The sequence below is a fragment of the Zootermopsis nevadensis genome, unplaced genomic scaffold, assembly GCF_977971745.1.
Source record: "Zootermopsis nevadensis isolate Lab colony 2312 unplaced genomic scaffold, Znev_1.0 Znev_ptg000023l, whole genome shotgun sequence".
NCBI classification, from domain to species: domain Eukaryota; kingdom Metazoa; phylum Arthropoda; class Insecta; order Blattodea; family Termopsidae; genus Zootermopsis; species Zootermopsis nevadensis.
Window position 1 is genome coordinate 2,062,569 of NW_028259155.1, and position 21,378 is coordinate 2,083,946.

Genomic DNA, 21,378 nt, shown 5'->3' on the forward strand with positions numbered 1-21,378 from the left:
GCCTAAGAAAGATCTCGAGTAACATTTAAAATAAGAGTTCGTGGTCTTATTTCAAAATACGTAGGGCAGAACACGATATCGGCTTTATTATTACTGAATAAATACGAAACAAAACCGATTAAAATAAAATACAATCGAAAAATATCCTGATAGATATAAGGCGAAATCAACATTGAAAAATCAAAGGTAATGAGGATAGCACCGAGAACAGAACCATTGAACGTTGTAATTGGAAACCAACAGCTGGAGAATGTGGAGCATTTCAAGTACTTGGGAAGCATAGTCACGACGGACGCCCTATGCACCAAGGAAGTAAAAGCAAGGATAGCCATGGCCAAGGCAGCTTTCGTCAAGAAGAGGATACTTCTCACTAGCAAGTTGGGCTTGGAGATGGAGAAGAAACTAGTGAAGTGTTACGTATGGAGCAGAGACTTGGACACTCAGGAAGAAGGAACAGAAATACCTGGAGAGTTTTGAAATGTGGTGTTGGAGAAGAATAGAGAAGATCAGGTGGACGGTTCGAGTGACCAACGAAGAAGTATTGAGGAGAGTCAACGAGCAAAGAAGCATTCTGCAGGCGATTACACGAAGGAAAGCTAACTGGCTGGGACATATTATGAGAAGGAATGGGTTACTGAGTGATATCACCGAAGGCCAGGTTGAAGGAAAGAGAGGACTAGGAAGAAGATTGATACAGCTCACCGACGACCTTAAACAAGGAAAGAAGATGACGTTCCAGGAATTAAAGCGAGAAGCCGAGAATAGGGACAACTGGAGAGCTCTTTTTGGGCAGAGCAATGGACCTGTCGTAAGACAGAACACTTAATAATAATAATAGATATAAGGCAAAGACAGATCAGGGTTTTACTGACGTGTCAATAATTATACCTCGCTGTTTTCATAACTTGACACGAGACTTCGCATTCCATCAGAACGCTGCCAACTACACTCCTCGACTTTAGACGGCAATGGCAGCCATCTTTCACAGGTACGTGACTGTTGCCTCAGGGTTCAATATTGCTGACTTGTGACATGTGTCAGCAAGGTAATAGAGCCCGGAACACAGCTGGGTCGAAATCAGTTCCTTCCTTAGACGACGCATTCACGAGAGAAATCCACACATTGCCCGTTCTAAACTGAAATTTACCAACTGCCGTTCAACGCTCTGAAAACCCATAATCACTGATCATAAACTCCCTTCCTGCCACGTGATTACAACTCGGAATTATTGCTGAGTTTATTATATTATTACTGCGAGCTTAAGCCAAAATTGAACGCGTCACTATTTCCAAATTAATTCTGAGCAATGATACTTAATGGCGGTCTCAAACAAAAACAATTAACCAACTAAATATTTCGGTTACTCAATATCGTGTTGTGTCTTATTGTAGAACTAATGCCACCGGATAAAAACCCATTTGCAATTAATAATAAATAATAATAATTTCTTCAGTATTTCGCATTTAACTGTTTCAAGCGAAGGTCCATTATCATCTGGCTGATGATAAAACAAGATATGATATAACAGAATAATTTCAGACCTCCGATAGCTTCTAGTAACTTAATCACGTTTACGCCTAAGTCCTACTGACCCAACGTGCTCAGTGGGTGACGATGAAGCTTCGAGTTCAAAAACTTCCTTCATGTCTGCGTTGGAATATTTTCGTCAACAGATGGGTCCTTCACGTGCGTCATTCAATCACTGATATCCATTTTCCTCATCACAGTCTTATTTAAGCGGCAATGAACCTGGATTGTACAGGAAACATCTTAAAATAAACCTCATAGGCACAATACGAGGTGCGATCGGAAAGTTTCAAGACTGCGCGTATAAAAACCCGTAAACTTATCTCAGGTATTAAATTCATCCATCACCCTCGAAGTAGTTCCCCTGGGAGTGAACACAACGATCCCAGCGCCGCTGCCAAGCCTGGAAGCATCCCTGGAAATCTTTCTTTGTCAGCCTGTCAAGCACCATCTGCGATTCTGCCTGAATCTCTTCTATCGTCTCAAATCTCCTTCCCTTTAGCTGAATTTTCATCTTTGGGAAGAGGAAGAAGTCACACGGCGAATAAGGAGGGTGCGGGATGACGGCCATGGTGTTTGAGGCCAAAAACTGCCGAACTTTGAGGGCGGTGTGCGCTGGCGCGTTGTCATGATGCGTCGCATGTGGAGTTCTTCCTTTAGAATCAGCTGACAGGTCCCATAGTCTATCCCAACAATGTCGCACAAGTCGTTGATGGTACGACGTCGATCTTCGTGAATGGCCTGCTGAATCTTCGGAACATTTTCGGGCGTTGTGCTCGAAGATGGTCGTCCAGAACGCTCGCTTCGAGGGTGATGGATGAATTTAATACCTGAGATAAGTGTACGGGTTTTTATACGCGCAGTCTGGAAACCTTCCGATCGCACCTCGTACAACCGCGTACGCTAATGAACACGTAAAATGACCACGTACAATCAGTAGTTATAAATCCAATGATTGAAAGCGGCCTCAGATCTCTCAATAGCATCCGTCCCCCTTATCCTAACACCCCCTCCCATAAACATACCACAGTCCCAGCTGCCACAGCCATTACAACTCACCCTCTCCATCTCTCTTTGCTTGGTTAACAATAGCGAGTACTGGGCTCGAGTCTGCCTCCGGCAAAACACACATCAAAAGCCTATTCATCAACCCCCGCCATCCCCGAAGACCCTTACGGGTTTCAAACCTAACAATAGAGAGGGTTAATTCGACTAAAATCCCACATCCAATTATCCCGACGACCACGGTTCACGTGAATACAGAAATATATTCCCAATGCTGAAAAAATTATTTCGGCTCAATGGCGAAACCAGGGACACGGATGAGAAGGTTCGAGGCTCAAACGCGCAACCCTTGAGTTGCCCAAGGCGTGACCGACGGACAGACGCTACCTCAAAGCTCGCTGCGTTTATAAAATACGCTCTTGGCGAAAGTCTTTCACCAGGAACATAGCCCTTTGTCCTTGCACGAACACTGAACGACTTCAATAAAATTCCCATAAAAATGTTAGGTTAAGTATTCAAATTCTAGTCTTGAATCCGAGGCAGAATATATTAAAAGATTTTTTTTGGAATAGAATTAATGTTAATATCCAACGTTTCTAAGTACAAAAATGAATTTAAGATGGAGATATGTTAGTATCAGTGAACATCTAGATAGATAAACGACATTATTTAATTTTAACGTCATAATTTGATTAAGAAGTATCATGAAAATTCTTCAAAACAGATTCCATTAAACGAAATGTATTGAACAACTGAAAAGATCTTAATTCTGTAAGATTAATTAAAAATTTATGCTACAACGTGGCGTAATATAACGGATTAATAAATTATTCATTTTGATCAATGAAAGATATAAGTAATATTAAATATAAACCAGACTTGACTTAAAAGTGTGTACTGAATTCAAGTCATCAGTCAGCATGGTAAATGCTCAGACCGAATTAAAATACGGATACCTCAGAAATGAAGACAGATATTCTACCCATAAAGCAACGTGAACATGTTTTACAGCGTACCTTATCGGCTAACTTCTTAAAGTTCACTCACATACCTGCTCGAAGTCTGACGTCTCTGCTGAGGACACGTCCCAAGGCGTTGCTGGCCACACAGCGGTACACCGCCCGATGGACATCCGGTCTGAACTCTGCAGCACTGAATGCCGGGAAGGAAAGCGATCCATTCGGGAGCTGATATCGCAATCCTGATATGCTGTTAGCAGGAGTTCCATCTGCTAACAGCCAATGCACTGAGGGCATAGGACTTCCACGTGCGGTGCAGTCCAACCTACTTCCGGTGCTGTTTGAGAATTCCAATCTAGGAGGCGGTTCCAAAACCAGAAGAGGACCCTGACCATCCATAAGTCCCGACACTCCTGCAAATTAACACCACAACATTATCGGGTTAATCGAGAACAGTTTATAATTTGAATAGGTCTACTCGTGTTTGGGTGTAACAAAATTACTGGAGAGCTCTTTTTGGGCAGAGCAATGGACCTGTCGTAAGACAGAACACTGAATAATAATAATAAGGCCTATTAATTATCCGGCAATGAAGACTTCTGAGGCGATTAGTAGAAGCTTAAAATCTTGCATAATTTTGGAACCAAAATATACGACATCGTATTAAAGTTTTTTTTTTATAAGATGATAGAAATTTTTTAAAATATTTATCAACTATAAATCAAAGGTTCGGAATTATTGTTGCCGTATTACAAGGCTGATAACTTCTGTTAAACTTTGAGTCAAGAAATATAAATAAATTAAGTTCTTTATTGTTTTGTAATCATGTATTTCCTATGATTCCCACAATAAACACCGATCATTTCCTTAAATGACAAATACGAAAGTTCTGTCTGCTTTGAAATAAACACGAACATCTTATTCTCATTAATTCAGAGACCGTCACGGAATTGTACAATCAAATCATTTCTTTGAAAAATGTAGAGCTTTCGTAAAAAAAAAAATGTATCATAGGCTCAAAGGAGTCCTTTACAGCACGAACCGTGGCTTTAGAACACTTTTCCATCGAAGTTGCTCTCAGCTCTCGATAGACGTCACACCTTCCCCTCGGAAGTTTGTTCAGTTACCACATGAACCAGGATATCCGCGCCCCCCAACGACGAGTTCCTGTAGGCCTCTTGAAATTATCACAATTCGCAGGTGAAAAATTTTCGGTCTTCTGAACGAACTACGAACGCACGTGTATATATAATATATGATTCTTATTTTATTTACTTATATATATTTTTGGTGGTATTATATAAAATCCCGCAATTACTTATCCTGTCCTAACCTGACATAACCAAAAGTAATCTTAGCGCAACTACAAAAATTCTGCTCATCTTTGCGAAGAGTTCGTGTGCTAACTCGACGGACAAAAGTTTTTGTTTACCTCAAATAGCCTAGAAATTTTATGGAACCTTCTTAAAAAATCGTGATTTCTTCATGCATTCAGAATGCCAAAGTGCACAAGACGCACTTGAAAACTACGTGTACTCCTGTACGGAGTAACCCTTTTCAAGCCTGCTTATTTTATCTTAAAACACAAAGGTCACTTAAGTAGCTTTCGGTGTGTTGAGTTTAATTTTGGGTCAAACTTCCTAATTCGCTCTTTTAAGTGGGTTTTACTCCAACACGTATAATCCACGCCTCTTAAGAGCCCAAAACGTCATGAGATTTGTTGTAATACTGCAGCATAATACGTTAAGTTTTGCTATATATTACAATTACGTGTTCAACTAATTTGAATTTACTGCACAAGATTATACACTACACTGAAAATGTATCCTCCAGGGTAACCGAAATATTTCATTTTAAAAAGTAGGCCTCGTACAAAGTACCCACAGTTTTGTGCGTTCTTCAAAAGTTAATTGTTTAAAATATATTAGCTCTTACTTGAATAACAATGCAATTTTAAAAACCAACATTTTTAAAAAGTTACTGTACGTTGTTTCATTATACATTTACGGAAGTGTTAAAGAATTATAATTGACAAGTGTGCTGAAGACAACTAACTAACTAACTAACTAGATGGCTTACCGAACCCGAAGGTTCATCACCAAATTAACCAAAGCCCTCCACCGGACCCTGTCCTGGGCCAACAAAATCCAGTCTCCTTCAACTCCTATCTCCCATAGACCCCGCCTGACATTATCCTCCCATCTACGTCTACGTCTCCCCAGCGGTCTCTTCCCCCCAGGCTTCCCAAATAGTGGACCCAACCAACCATATGGCTTAGGGAACCCGAAGGTTCATCACCGAATTAACCAAAGCCCTCCACCGGACCAACAAAATCCAGTCTCCTTCAACTCCTATCTCCCACAGATCCCGCCTGAGATTATCCTCCCATCTACGTCTAGGTCTCCCCAGCGGTCTCTTCCCCTCAGACTTCCCAAATAGTGGACCCAACCAACCAGATGGCTTATTAAACCCGCAGGTTCATCACCGAAATAACCAAAGCCCTCCACCGGACCCTGTCCTGGGCCAACAAAATCCAGTCTCCTTCGACTCCTATCTCCCATAGATCCCGCCTGAGATTATCCTCCCATCTACATCTAGGTCTCCCCAGCGGTCTCTTCCCCTCAGGCTTCCCAACCAATACCCGGTGCACATCTCTTGTCCCATCCATGCGCGCTACATGCCCAGCCCATCTCATTCTTCTTGACTTAATCACCCTGACAATATTAGGGGAGCAGTACAGATTTTTAAGCTCGTCATTGTGCAGTTTTCTCCACGCCCCATCGTCTTCCCTCTTAGGCCCAAATATCCTCCTCAACACCCGATTCTCAAACACCTGCAATCTGTGTTCCTCCCTCAGAGTGAGAGACCATGTTTCGCACCCATACAAAACAACAGGCAAAATTATTGTTTTGTATACTTTAATTTTCAGGTTCTTAGAAATCAGATGGGAAGCCAAAATATTCTGAACTGAGAAGTAGCAAGCATTTCCAGAATTTAATCTCCTCCTAACTTCCTCATGAGTGTCATTTTGATTTGTTGTTGTTGTTCCCTGATATTTGGTGTGCTTAAGACAATGCTTAATAATTCAGTGATTGGAACTCATGATGTTTACCGGAACTGAATGCAAGTGATTTTTTTGTTTTGAGGACGTCAACTTTCATCAGAAATTACCACATTCAGGATACTCAGTAGCCACAATTGTAAATATGGAACCGAAATCGATGGACCTTCCTGAGTTTTACGAAAGTCACAGCACTTTTTTGTACAAACTGAGTATTCAACAACATCGCCCCAGGAAAGATGTCATTCAATTCTTCGCTCACAAAGCTCGACACTGGACTGAATATTCTCAAGACAAATGCCAACTTCCTTGAGCTGAGGCTTAGACACTGCGCTGAGATCTTTTATGCAAAATCTCAATACGAAGGAAATCTTAACTTATTTCAACGCTCAGAGCCACATTTTATCTAACGTGAGAATTAACGTATGTCCGTTGTGCGAATCTGATTTACGACTACGCGAATGACCCTCTTAAATGCAAATATCCCTACTTCTAACTTTAACTGTACCAGTTTCCCCCTTCCGAAGCGTAGTTGAACGTAGCAGATGCAAGGAATCTCTGATTACAGTCAATACGCTCTAGAAATGAACCATTCTTCATCATTAACTTGGAGCAGTAATTCTCTCTCCCTTGTCACACTACGACGACAGAATGAAGTGTGGAACAGAGCCCAGATAATTTTCGTACTAACGGAGCAGAACAAAGGCTCCACGGTTAGTAACGTGTTTAAACGGCCTCAAATGCGTATATTAACTCACAGAATTCATCTGACTCGTCTGTTTACCTGAGAATAAATTTTTGTTCCTTTGTCGTATAATCCAAAAGTTTTCTTTTTCTGGTTGAGTAAATAATTAAAATATCATTGTTATTTTAAAAAAAAATTATCATAATTTTTATCAAAAAAGTATCAAGAATTATTTTGTCTACAAAATTCTTTAATGGCATCATACTTTACCGTCGTCAAATATTTCTGTACAGCTTGAAACTCATGTAACGTCAGTTTTTTTTTAAAAAAAAAATATTATTTGTATCGGATGATTCAATTTTTTAATCTTTCATAGTTTTAAGGAATATTATAACATCTCTGCTTTGAGATACATCCATTTATAATTTATATGCTTCACAAGCCGAGAGATTTCCTTAGGAAAATTTCTTGGCCAGTGTGGTACTTATGTTGGTAGTGTCATAATCGACTCAGATTTGTTATAAATTTAAACACCAAGTGGATAAATAAGGAAATATATAAAATCCGTGGTGACGCGTACCTAATTTAGGGGATGAAAGTGAATGACCCTGGTTCCTATTACCAGCCTGCAACAAAATTAATAATTACACGTAAGGAATTTTATCTTATCCGAAGCGTGTAGAAATTTAGCTGATGCTAAGCGGGTTGCGTACTGAAAATTTTTCAGGCGTTTTGATCACAATCTATAAATTAGTATAAAAAATCTGCAATAAATATAAATTCTGAGGGGTTATAAATCAAAACAGTGACGCTCGCGAACCAACGCGAATTTACATATTTCACACAACGTAATCTCAAATTTATAAAGGGCAATACTGAATCATCCGGTTTATATTCATTGTGCGCTGTTTCATACACTAAGCATCTGTCTTTTATCTATGAAAGAGAAGATAATCCCTAGGGATGTAACCGTGTATCGCCCCTACAGTTAAACGACGCAATCTTAACGCGTGTGTAATACGTACACATTAGGGGTGGAGTGTTTGGCCTGTCAGGCCTTCTGAGATGCCTTTCAACATGTTAAACTTGAAGTATATTGATTGAATTGGACATAATGCACCCTCATGATCAAATAGAGACAGAATTTCTTTAGTCTGCAGACTGACGCCTCCTACAAAGGGGGGTGATTATAATTTAAGTAAGAAATGTATTTAAAATTAATATTAAATTAGATATTAAAGACGACATTTATGAAGTAGTAGACTGGATTAAATTCGTTTATGATATGGCTCAATGAATCACGGACGGTAGAGAACATTTAGATTATATAAAAGTCTGTAAATGTATTGACCAACTTAATTATCTATTCCAGTGGTATTCAACCTTTTTTGTTCGCGTACCCCCAGATATAATTTCTCTTCAACTTTGTACCCCCTAAGTTGTTGGTGTATAATTCAAGTCATACATAGTATATAATCTACATCTAAAATAAATTAAATAAATTACATTACTGATTATTCAGTGTTTATCATAAAATAATATATATTTTTAAATTTCACGTACCCCCTAAGATGTCTTCGCGTACCCTCGGGGGTACGCGTACTCCAGGTTGAATACCACTGATCTATTCGATCAGCTAATGAAAAAGTTAGTTCTAACAAATGAAATTTGGTAGCGGGATTTTTTGATTCTATGGGATTATAAAATACATTCTACGAACTTCGTAGTAATATTTTGTAAAGGTACTGATTGTTCTAAAATTCATCTGATCATATATAATCTGCCGAAAGTATCACTTCTCCGATATCGATCTATTCCAGAGAAGTTCAGCGTTAAGCAAACATCTCTGCTCTCCCAATGCCACGAGATTTCTCAGTGTCGGTGTTTAAACGGAACGGACGTCAAGACTTAATAAATTTCGTCAATTTGCCTTGTTTATTCTTGAACTGACTGCAAGTCTGTTCCATAATTGAGACTAATTATGTAACGAGCGGGCAAGAATCCGTAAGGAGTTGGAGCAGATGTGCAAAAACTTAGCGAATAATCATTCTTCTCTCTTTGTGACGTCAACAATTCGTCTTTTGTTTCTTGAGCCATTTTTGTACTTTCAGTTGCGTAGGCTAAAAGTGCAAGATGAAAATTTAAGGTTAAAATCTGAAACATAATGACGAAGAACTGAATTTTATGCATGAACACCTAAAGGCCTCCTTTTTTATACACCTCTAAAAAAATACCTTATTTTAAATTTCTTCGGTACAGGTTTGTACTTCTGAAATGTCATATACAAGTTGAAATTTGGACTATATTATCAAAATCTCGTTGTAGAGGGGGCATGGTAGTAATTTGCTAACCAAACTATGTTCCTGCTCTTGGGTAAGCAATTTTCAAGGGATTCAAAAGGAAATCTACAATTCGTCTGTGAAGTCTAGACGTGACTTCAACTTCCTTGGCGATGAATTCACTTCCAGTAAAGACGAAATTACGTAACCACACACAAGATGGCTGTCGCTGGCATCAGAATCTAACTATGAATTTAACAATCTTCTGCTTTTATATAGGGACGTTTCGGAGGTTCTTGCAGCCTCCTTTAAACCTCCAATAGTGCGCTTAATTTCTCTTCTGCTGTTACAAAATCACAACATCTCCTCTTATTAACGCCTACATAAATCTGGGACATCGTACACGTTTAGCGTTGGTTTTAACTTCAAAACTGCACATTTCAAAGAAATTCACTTCGCAAGAAGGGAGTTAACACGACCCAGCGAAATATATACACCCCATTTCGTTGATATCTGTCAAGGACACCTCACCTTCTTGAAATTACAGATCGCTGTGGTTGTCTTCACGCCCGCCAGGGGGCTACATCGTCTGCGTGATTAAGTATCTCGTTCACGGAATAAATAATTAATACTGGAATGATACTGACAGAATTAAATCTAAACGCCTTGTTACTATAAGGATCGTTTTAATGTGATATTCTTTACGATATTACGTAAGTTAGGAATACATTAGGGACTTGTCCATGTCTGTCTCTCTGTTGCGTTTTTTTTTTGAAACAGTAATATCTGAGGTCTTACCAGAAGAATCTCGAGTTTAATAACAGACAAATGAAAATAAGATCTCAATGTTTCTCGAATGAGGTCCTGGAAATTCACAGACATGTAATTACTAATACGTTCATTTACAAGTAAATTAAGGAGAGAAAAAAATATAGTTTAAAATAATAACGGTATAGGACATTCGTACAAACGTTTAAACTTTAAAGTGGGGATCTCTTGATATAAGATTCAATAAAAAGACGTCTTACGCCCGAGTACCTAAAGATTACGTCGCTAAAGATTTATCTGTGAGTGTCTAAAATGTAGTGGAGTACGCATTCTGAAATTAGAATCATAAATATGTCATTGTGTTGACATGATGCATCGCCTCGCTTCAAATTATTCTCGCTTCAGCTGTTTTTCCTACCTATTGGATAGTGTAGTTGCGTCATATTGAGACTTTTTAAATTAAAATTAAATTATTTGGTTTTTCCGTCAAATGACAAATGTTCCAATTGTAAATCGATTATTCGATAAGGAACACAGAATGATATTTTAATTATTTTAATTATCTTATTTTAAATACATTGTGATTTGACGGAATAACCAAATAATTAATTTTAATCTACCTATTGGAGCTTAAACAAAGAATTTTTATGTACAGATTAATTGTTCTCTCACTAGGTCGATGTACTTCAAGGACCGTTGGACTCTGATGCCGGGCGTGAGGTAATTTCACTACACGTGATATAAAATGAATAATTCAACGTAATTAAGTAAACGACTAATTGTTAAACAGTGTTTCCTTTGTAGCGTTAAGAAACCGCTTCAAATATTTAACCCACTGAAACTTTACGTACACATCCAACATTTGCATATATCCCATACAGAAATTCGCTTCTGTTCAAAATAATTGTTAACATGTACGTATCATTCCGGTAAAATCACACGCATATTGAAAATATTTGTAATACGTTATCGAATCTGAGGATAAGCCACTCTTACGTGATTCTGAATTATAAAGAAACTTGGCAAATGATATTTACATTACTTTAAGTGAACAGATAAAAACAATCAACAAATTTTAACGAATATATCGAAGAAACTAATTACATGAACGTGTTTGCCTTTCATTTTGAATGGACTAAAATTTCGACACACAGTCCATGCCCCCCCCCCCCCCCCCCCAGAAAGGGAGAGGAGGATTGTATGTTTTACAAGGTTGAGAGCCCATGGTATAGTTAGTTTATAGGGCTGATAATAGATGGCTATTTACCTCATGTATATTCAGGCAGCAACATCGTTTCCATTTCAGAATAACTTACAAGCATTTCGTCGCTAATTAAAGGAGAGTCAGGAGAGAGTTTATTTGTAATTTATTCTACGTATTATTACACTGACAAAGAAATTTGTCGAAGAAATAATTATGCTGACAATATCAAAAAATAAATTTTTAAATATTTGAAAATGTGTGACTAAGACTTAAGCCCTATAGTACTTGCGTAAATTGTGAATAACGTGGATTGTTAAAAATCTACAGATGCTCTGGGCCAACATACATTGATTAAATAAATAATTCTAGTTAAGTGTAATATGCCTATGATAGAGTTTAAGCATCTACATCTCGTATATTCCTGCTTTCAAGAAAATCGTCAAATATTTTATAAACTAATTCGTATTTGAGGATAATACTAACTACATTTCACATAACTAAATATTACAATCAGCCAACAGTCTAGTGCAGTGGTATTCAACCTGGGGTACGCGAAGACATTTTAGGGAGTACGTGAAATTTAAAAATATATATATTATTTGATGATAATGTAATTTATTTAATTGATTTTAGATGTATATTATATACTATGTATAACTTGAATTATACACCAACAACTTTTTGGGGGTACAAAATTGAAGAGAAATTATATCTGGGGGTACGCGAAGACATCTTAGGGGGTACGTGAAATTTTTAAAAATATATATATTATTTTATGATAAACACTGAATAATCAGTAATGTAATTTATTTAATTTATTTTAGATGTATATTATATACTATGTTTAACTTGAATTATACACCAACGACTTTGGGAGTACAAAATTGAAGAGAAATTATATCTGGGGTTACGCGAACAAAAAAGTTTGAATACCACTGGTCTAGTGGTTACCTGAGAATGGCCCATTGAGGCTAGATATATGCATTAGAAAATAAAATGTATATTATTTATACATTTTATATCTCTGACATTAATAAACCAGCAATATAAATATCAAGTACATAATTAACATAACTACATAACGTAACTGTGCGTAGCAGATAAATATTAGATTAAGAATGTCGCCCCCTTCATATGACACCTTTTCAAATAGGACGTCATTTTTGCTACAATCTTTGGGTTCATATATTTATGGTTAGGCCCACCACATAAACTGTATCTGTCCGTCCATCAAGCCTCCATTAATCTTCGGCGTACAAACACACACACGTACAAGAAGGAAAAACTGTTAAGTAAAAACGTTACAAATCTTTATAAAGTACGTATTTCGTATCTTGATCGCATTTTTATACGTCCAACTTCTGAGCTAGCGATTAATTTTCATTCTTTGTCTAATGGAAGTCTGTAATAGGTCTGTCCCACAAATGTGAACCACATTATTTCCTATTGCTTTTACAGAGGCTGCCCTCGGGATAAAGTAGTGTTGTCATAATAAAATAATGCCACAGAAACCATACATTAAACCAGAGATACAAATACACATTTTTGTTCTTTATTATTTTTGTTGAAAAGCAGTGCTTGGATGTTACACGAACAAACAAACAAACAAACAAACAAAAACAAAATCAAATCAAATACAAGCACACGACAAAGAATATATTTATTTTGCTAAATTAAAAACGTTAAAGAAAGAATATTCATTCCGATACTTCTACTGCTCAAATAAATGTTATGTTTAATTGTCAATGGATATCACTGTGCTTACAGAAAACTTAGCTTGAAATATGCACTGTGCTTTGTAACATTTTATTAAGCACGTGTAAGCTAAATAATTTTTACGTTACCCTCCGATATTCTGTGTTATAGATTAAGGCTGCATTTGTCACTTAGAAAATGTAAACAAGCGAATTAGAAAATATTTTAACCCCTGCCTTCGTTGACGGAAACCACGACACATCTATTTGCAGTTGATAAGTCAATGATCAAATTCTGGTATTATCCACCAACTGCCCTCCCACACACATACATACATACAGACCTACACATAACCTATTTTTTAATAAATTCCTCGCAAATAACAGCACCCATTTCTCACGTATCTCTTCCAGTCACTGTCCTCACTAATGATCAGATTACCGACTACAAAATGTGACCTTTGACCTTTGACGTAACACGAGAACGACAGGTGAAATTCCTCCTAATGCAGTTAGGAAGGAGTTCGTTTTGGAACAGTCGGATATTTTACGATTTACCTACAATATTCAGTTCCAAAAACAAAAACGAATCTGTCTTTCTGTACGTGGAATTGTGTGATCCGTAACAAGACTTCTCAGTTCGTGGTTATATTCCTTCACTCCACGAAAATTCCGGAACAGTGACTTAAATTAGGCCACGACCGCTTCCTTACATATATTTTAAATAAATTATTAACTATCGGTCTCTTATTCGACGTCATAGAGACAGTGCTGCTGAATACATCGTTAAATAAACTTTAAATAGAAATTATGTCTATGTAACTATACACAAAATTAGTTTATTTTACTTAAACTCTTAGGTTTTGTGTTTACGTACACCCCCCCCCCCCCCGGAAGTTGTCTAACGCTGCATTAATGGTATAATATTGTTCACTTCCGATTTCCGGCAGAATCTTAGCCGGTGGCGAAGTGTTGGAGGTTTACGAACTGCAAACAAAGGCCTCAACTTCTGGAGATCCTCAGAGCGTCAGCACAATATACGCAAGGCTGCTTTATGTTCTGCTTATGCTCTGTTCGAACAAGCTTTAAAACCCGTTACAATCAACCACCATCGACACGTCAGTGACACCTTCCCATATACAAATTTGTTTAAAAGCGATTTTAAATTTTCCATCTGACTTAACCCTTTGAAGCGGAAGCTCGTCTTCATAATATTTACGAATCCAGACCGTACCGCGAAGAAAACACTTCACCTCACCATTACGAAAATCAGCTGGTTAACCCTTTGAAGCCGAAGCTCGTCTTCATAATATTTACGAATCCAGACCGTACCGCGAAGAAAACACTTCACCTCACCATTACGAAAATCAGCTGGTTAACCCTTTGAAGCCGAAGCTCGTCTTCATAATATTTACGAATCCAGACCGTACCGCGAAGAAAACACTACACCTCACCATTACGAAAATCAGCTGGTTAACCCTTTGAAGCCGAAGCTCGTCTTCATAATATTTACGAATCCAGACCGTACCGCGAAGAAAACACTTCACTTAACCATTAGAAGTCGAATCAGGCGGTACCACATAATATTTAACAAAAGAGCATCCCGGTCAAAGCCTTAATATTGACTCTGCATGAAACGTCCAGAGACAGAATGTCTTACCGACGTTTCAGAGGAACAAGATTTACTTACCATGTACGTAATCCTATGTACTGTCTTCATCATAAGGGATGAAGTGATTAATGACGATGAAGGCAGTACGTTCCTTTATAATGTAAGCAATATAACTCACTTCCATACGCCGGAAGAATCAGTGAACACTGGAGCCGAATATTTGATGCAAAATGACAGGTCTATTATAATTTATCTTAGATTTCTCAAGTAGATTTTATTAAATTTGATAATAATGGAAATTGGCGATGACCTCTCAGAAAGACTTTCTTACGCGGAGTTAATGAAAAACGGCTTCATCACGCACACACACAGAGGCTATTATAATTTTTCTCTGAGCAGAAGATGAAAAGAACAAGGTATTTCACGGACACATCAGGATATAATGAGATACATGTCTGTTTTTCAATCTTCTGAAATTTCAATGGACTTTCATGAAAAATAACCCCATCCGGCCTGTGAGTGTCCTCAGCGCCAACTAGCTTCTTGGCAAAAGAGACTTCAACACATTACGTAACCACTCCACGAACGGAATTCTTTGAAAAAAAATATTGAAACTTCATAAGCAGTAGTGTACATTAAACATTATGAAAATTTGCTAACACTGAGATACGTTTCGTTTCATGCAGAGATGAAAGAAGATGATGCTAACTCAATTAATCACTACCTTCCCAGTCTGAAGGACGCTTAATTACTCCTTTGTACTGTAAGCAAACAGTTTATGAACTGAGTTACAGGTACGAAATTTTATTAAATACGAAGGAACCAACAGGCATATAATTTCATAATACGCTGCAAGCCTGAAAAGCACCGAAACGAGGTCTTATATGGGGTTCGAGGCTTTCACAGCGGTTAAAGAAATTTTGAGTTCTTAAACACATAAGTAATGGACTTACCTAAATTCACACTCTTACAAAATGCGAAGATAAACAAAGACATTTTCTAAAACATTCAGACTGAGTAATTTCTAAAATATTCCTGTTTATTCTGACGTCGTCGAAGTCGTGATCAGTCCTATTTTTAAACACGTTTAAAATTAATAAGAAGAAATTATTAACAGAGTTCAATTCAACATAGCTTCACGTTTAAAAATCCTAATTCAAATAGTGAATTTCTCATCTACTGAAGTCATAATACGTACACTTCATATATCCACATCCAAGTTAACAGTATTAAGAGAAAAAAAACCATGGGGTACTATACAAAAGATATCATTTGCTTTTGCTACACTGAGGATTAAACCACAGGGCCTGTTCCAAGACAGGAAATATGTCGCAGTCTCCCACTTCATTTTCTAAAAATTGAATTCGTTATGGTAGTCGCTTTTGATGGCCGTCAAGATCACCTAACCTCACAAAACTCAATTTTTACATTTGGGGATTCCCAGCAAGTTGCCAGCGCCTCTGCAGGATTACAGGCATACCAATATGTTGGATATTGAATTACTGAGTAAAAAGCAGAGATTAGAGTTTAAGGTTTACATGCGTCATGTTTGTGTTTTTGATTAAAATATATAATAAAATTCAGGTCAATACACAAAACTTTATTTGGATGTTAAAATTTAAAATTTTAATGTTAAAATTTAAAATTTTAAGGTCCAAATAAAGTTTTGTGTATTGACCTGAATTTTATTATATATTTTAGAGATTAGAGTATTGTTTGGACTCGTGCTATATCACAGGTGATACTCACAGGTTACAGGCGAATATCGGTAAAATAAATTAATTTTGCCGTGTAATAATGAAATCAAATTCATTATTCGGTTACAATACATTATCGATTATCTACCTACGGTCAATTATGAAAAATCTATTACTTTTTAAAGGTGTTAATGGGTGGAACGAATTGAAATGATTCAGTGCATTTATGAACACAGTAATTAATCCTTCGGTTCCAGAGGGATAGGGAATTTGTTGATCAACCGGATAATTCACGTCCCTTCACGGTTGACACAGTATCATGCAGTTAGCAAAGTGTAAACATTCTAAACCTAATAACGCACTACGCCAAACGACGCGTACAGCTAACACTTGTGTGCGTATAATGTTGGACCATGCGACACGCGGGTTAAAGCAAGTTTTCCGTCTGTCTCCATCCCAAAACCAGCCTCACCTGCGAAATTTCAGTCGGTTATCCGGAGAGCAGGCGACTGAAAATTCAAGTTGACGACTGCAACATTCTCGAAAAAAATTCTCTCTTTGTCGCACACAAATAAATGAAAGTCGGAATTTCTCCTTTTTTGTTGTTGTCTAATCACGATTCATATCCGCGTTAATGTGTGAAGCCATGCATTCATCATCAGTCACCCCATTCAACCCTTCTACCTGCCTATGACGTAGTTTATATTTACGTGTCTACGTACCAAAACTACCCGCCTGCCAATCAGCCTGATCCGACTTAAATTAATCTACTCAAAACCTACTCTAATTTTAACGATCTAATCTTTCATAGTCTAGTTCAGTGGTATTCAACCTGGGGTACGCGTACCCCCGGGGGTACGCGAAGACATCTTAGGGGGTACGTGAAATTTAAAAAAAAAATTATGATAAACACTGAATAATCAGTAATGTAATTTATTTAATTTATTTTATATGTAGATTATATACTATGTATAACTTGAATTATACACCAACAACTTTTTGGGGTACAAAGTTGAAGAGAAATTATATCTTGGGGTAAGCGAAGACATCTTAGGGGGTACGTGAAATTTTTAAAAATATATATATTATTTTATGATGAACACTGAATAATCAGTAATGTAATTTATTTAATTTATTTTAGATGTAGATTATATACTATGTATAACTTGAATTATACACCAACAACTTTTTGGGGTACAAAGTTGAAGAGAATTTATATCTGGGGGTACGCGAACAAAAAAGGTTGAATACCACTGGTCTAGTTCAGTGAGGCCTTCTGGGTTATACGCGATGTAGTGTAGATTGATACAAACTTTTCGCGGGAATTTATAGCTTTCATCGTCTACCTTGACGATGAAGGCGACACGTTCTCTGGAAAACTCTGATAACCCACAAAACTACACAGTATCACAACCCAGAAGGCCATTGGTACTGAGTTACAATGTTACTGTCTCCGATATGCTTTTTGCTAGACTGATACTACAAAGGGTAACAATATATTCCCTTCACGGTATTACATTAACTTACAGCAACGAACTATAAACAAAAAAAAAACTACATAAAAACGAATGAAATACACAAAAAAAATAACACGGAAGAGGTGGATATTCATCCCACTGACTAGCCTCGGGCTAATCGACTTTTTAGGGTAAAAAGAACACATGGAATGCTCCAGAATATGTATGCATGTTGACGATATATACATTTTATAACGCCATTATCCAAAAACAATTGTCGCTGTGTTATACTGTACATGACATCACAGAAAGTGACCATAACACAAAACGCTGTACTTTTTATCGGCGATACAGAGATGCTAGTACCAGAATGGGCTTACTGCATTGTCAGTTCACAAATGAAACTGTCTATAAAGCCAGCCTCATTCGTATCTTGTTTCTCGGAGTTTTGGTGGACAAACCAGTACACCACACTTTCCGCTACAACAACTTTACAGACAGAACTATATTTCGATGAGCTAACACTGCTATTTATCACAGTAAGATCCGTGGAAAATATGAGAATTTCCTATTTGACTGGAAACCAAGTGGCTACTGGTTGTCTGCAGAACTGTGAAGAAACATTCGGTCGCTTCTAGATATCACATTTCGGAATCCGAAAAACAAATAGCAAATTTAATTATATTAGTAATATATCAGTAATAAACCTTGATCGGATACGGTAATACTTCTGGATCACCTCCAGACAGAACTGTGTCGTCTACTATTTCATCTCTGACCGATGTAAACATCAAAACCATCACGTCAAACAATAAAGTTGATCCATTATATGAAAATATCTGGACACGACCTTAAAAAAAAAAAAAAAAAACTACACTACACTACGAAAAAAATTGTAAAAAAAATTGTAATTGAGTTTTAAATTTAATATAATTTTACACCTGATGATGGTTTAATAAAACCGAAACATGTTGTAACTGTTCAAATTGTAAATCGATTATTCGATTTGGAACACAGAATGATATTTTAATTATTTTAATTATCTTATTTTAAATACATTGTGATTTGACGGAATAACCAAATAATTTATTTTTAATTTAATAATAATTCAATCAATACGATCGCCCTGATGATGGAGGCAGCAAGGACTTCTGAAACATCGGTAAACTTCATGGTCTACCTACGTGCGTTACACAGAGAAACAAAGATTAAAAACTAATATAAAACAATTAATAATAATAATAATGGTGATAATGATATAAAACATTCTTCTGACTAAATGTAATGTAACTGTGATAATTAGAATTATTTAATATCGCAGGTGTTATTAAAATCAAAATTTTTGTAAAAGTATTTCACTTTTGTTTTTAACTGGAACTGCACAACGAATTATGACACAAAAATCATTATTTTGTTTCGGTCAGTTGATTCCAAACGTCCAAAGAACGAGAATGATTTTTTTTTAAAAAAAATTCTGTAAACAAACCGCTAAATACAAACAAACAAATGAAATCGGAGCGAGCCAATAAAACAAACAAGGCCGTGTGTGAACATTCCCAAAACCAAATAAGCTGAACTTCACAATTATTACTTCTAGTGCGTAAAACTGGCAGTGATGTTCGAGCACAGACGAAGAGTCAGAAGCGAGGTGGAACTTTCCATAGAAAAACTTTTTCCACCACAAATCCCATGAGCATCGACTGAGAACCGAACCACGGTACAAGCCACGAGATCTCTTTAAAACCACTTCAGTCCAATAATGGAATAATCGATATTGGTACATCCAAATAATCGATAGTCGAAGTTGGTGTGGTCGATAACTTCTTCACTGATGTTACGCCCTCATTAAAGACTCCTGTACAACGAATTTATGGAACTTATTTACAACGGAAGTATTAATTCACAGACAAAAATTATGAGATGGTAAAGTTGCGTCATATTGTGATATAATAAGTATATTATATTAAATCTTGTCCGTCTAATCACAATAAATTGCTATTAAATATTAAAATATTACAATAATTAACATTTAAAATATTTAAAATATTAAATGATGTTCTTTATCGAAATATTCGATTTACATTAGACCATCATTTTTCACGACATGTTTCAGTTCCTAAAAGAACTATCTTCAGGTTTATATAATTATATAAAGATTAAAATCAATAATAACTTAAATACAATTTCTATATATTATTTTAGCGTACATTTTTTATCAGATGTTTATCAGATATCAAACGATGTTCTTTTCTGCAGAGAACCTATTAACAAGACGACATTTGCTCAACTCATTTCATGGAATCAGGTGTGTTACAAAAGCCAGCCCTAAGATACCCAATTTCAGAATACACAAACGCCAAGGAACACATTTAACTTCCATTTTAATATCATTCCATAAACGTCTGTAACTTTTTCAAAGAGGTGTTTTTCCTTCAGAATTTCTGACAAAGAATTTGTATAAATTTTTTCATATTTCTTATGCATGCTAAATAACCCAGCCATCTATTACTCCCGGATTTGATAATCGTAATAATATTTGTAACAGGAACAAATCATGTACCTCCACATTATAAAATTTTCCTGCTTCGTGTGCCTGAATAATACCACCTCACAGTGTTGCCAACACTCGAAATCCACAGACCAAGTTCCTCACTCAAAAGAAACAACAGTTAATGGTTTTTTGTATTTTAGCATTTAAATTTTCAGGTGCAAAACGTGTAGACATTATTTTGAGGTGAATTATAGCAAGCATTCGAATAATTAAATCTGCTCAAAATTTCTTCATACATATAAAACATTTATTTTTATTGTTTTTTTCAAAATATCTCAACTTCAAACATTACATAAATGATTTAGTATAGGTTGTATATTATTATTATTATGCATTTCATTATAGTGACAAATACGCTTAAAATTAATTAATGTTTCTGGGAATGAAATATTATATATTAACCTATTAATTTGCCAATTAGCTGCTAGTAGTGAAATCATAATTTATTTTCAAATACGTTTAATTTTTTCCTTAATTCTGAATATTATTTCTTGTAGGAAAATTACGTACTTAGAAATAAACATTTTATTTTATTTATTTAGTGTTCTGTCTGACGACAGGTCCATATGAACAGGATCCTTCCATCCTTTTCTCGGACTGGGACCTGTTCATATACGTTCTTGGCAGATGATCCAGAAGTGGTTTGCCATTGCCTTCTTCTGTGTGTGAATGGAGTAATTGTTGGGATGCCACGGAGGAAAACTCCGTGTTGCCTAGACCACGGCCTTGCCCAACACAAGTTATAAATCTGAGCACCACCGGGAATTGAACCCGGGACTCCAGGATTACAAGGCCAGCGTTCTAACCGCTAGACCACCGTGGACAAATAAACATATCCCCACATAAATCAAGTTATCTTTCATTGCATTAATTACGTTC

At 36.6% G+C, this 21,378-nt stretch overlaps 1 protein-coding gene across 6 annotated transcripts in view; it reads right to left on the minus strand.

The window, feature by feature from the left end:
* The window catches only part of LOC110839492 (cell adhesion molecule Dscam2-like), a 186,116-nt gene that overhangs the window by 51,963 nt on the left and 112,775 nt on the right, over positions 1 to 21,378 (minus strand). For all 6 annotated transcript variants that reach the window (XM_087354717.1, XM_022083712.2, XM_022083714.2 and 3 more), the window contains exon 4: positions 3,584 to 3,904. In XM_087354717.1, coding sequence (XP_087210843.1) covers positions 3,584 to 3,904 — 321 coding nt within the window. The remainder of the gene's footprint in view (positions 1 to 3,583; positions 3,905 to 21,378) is intronic.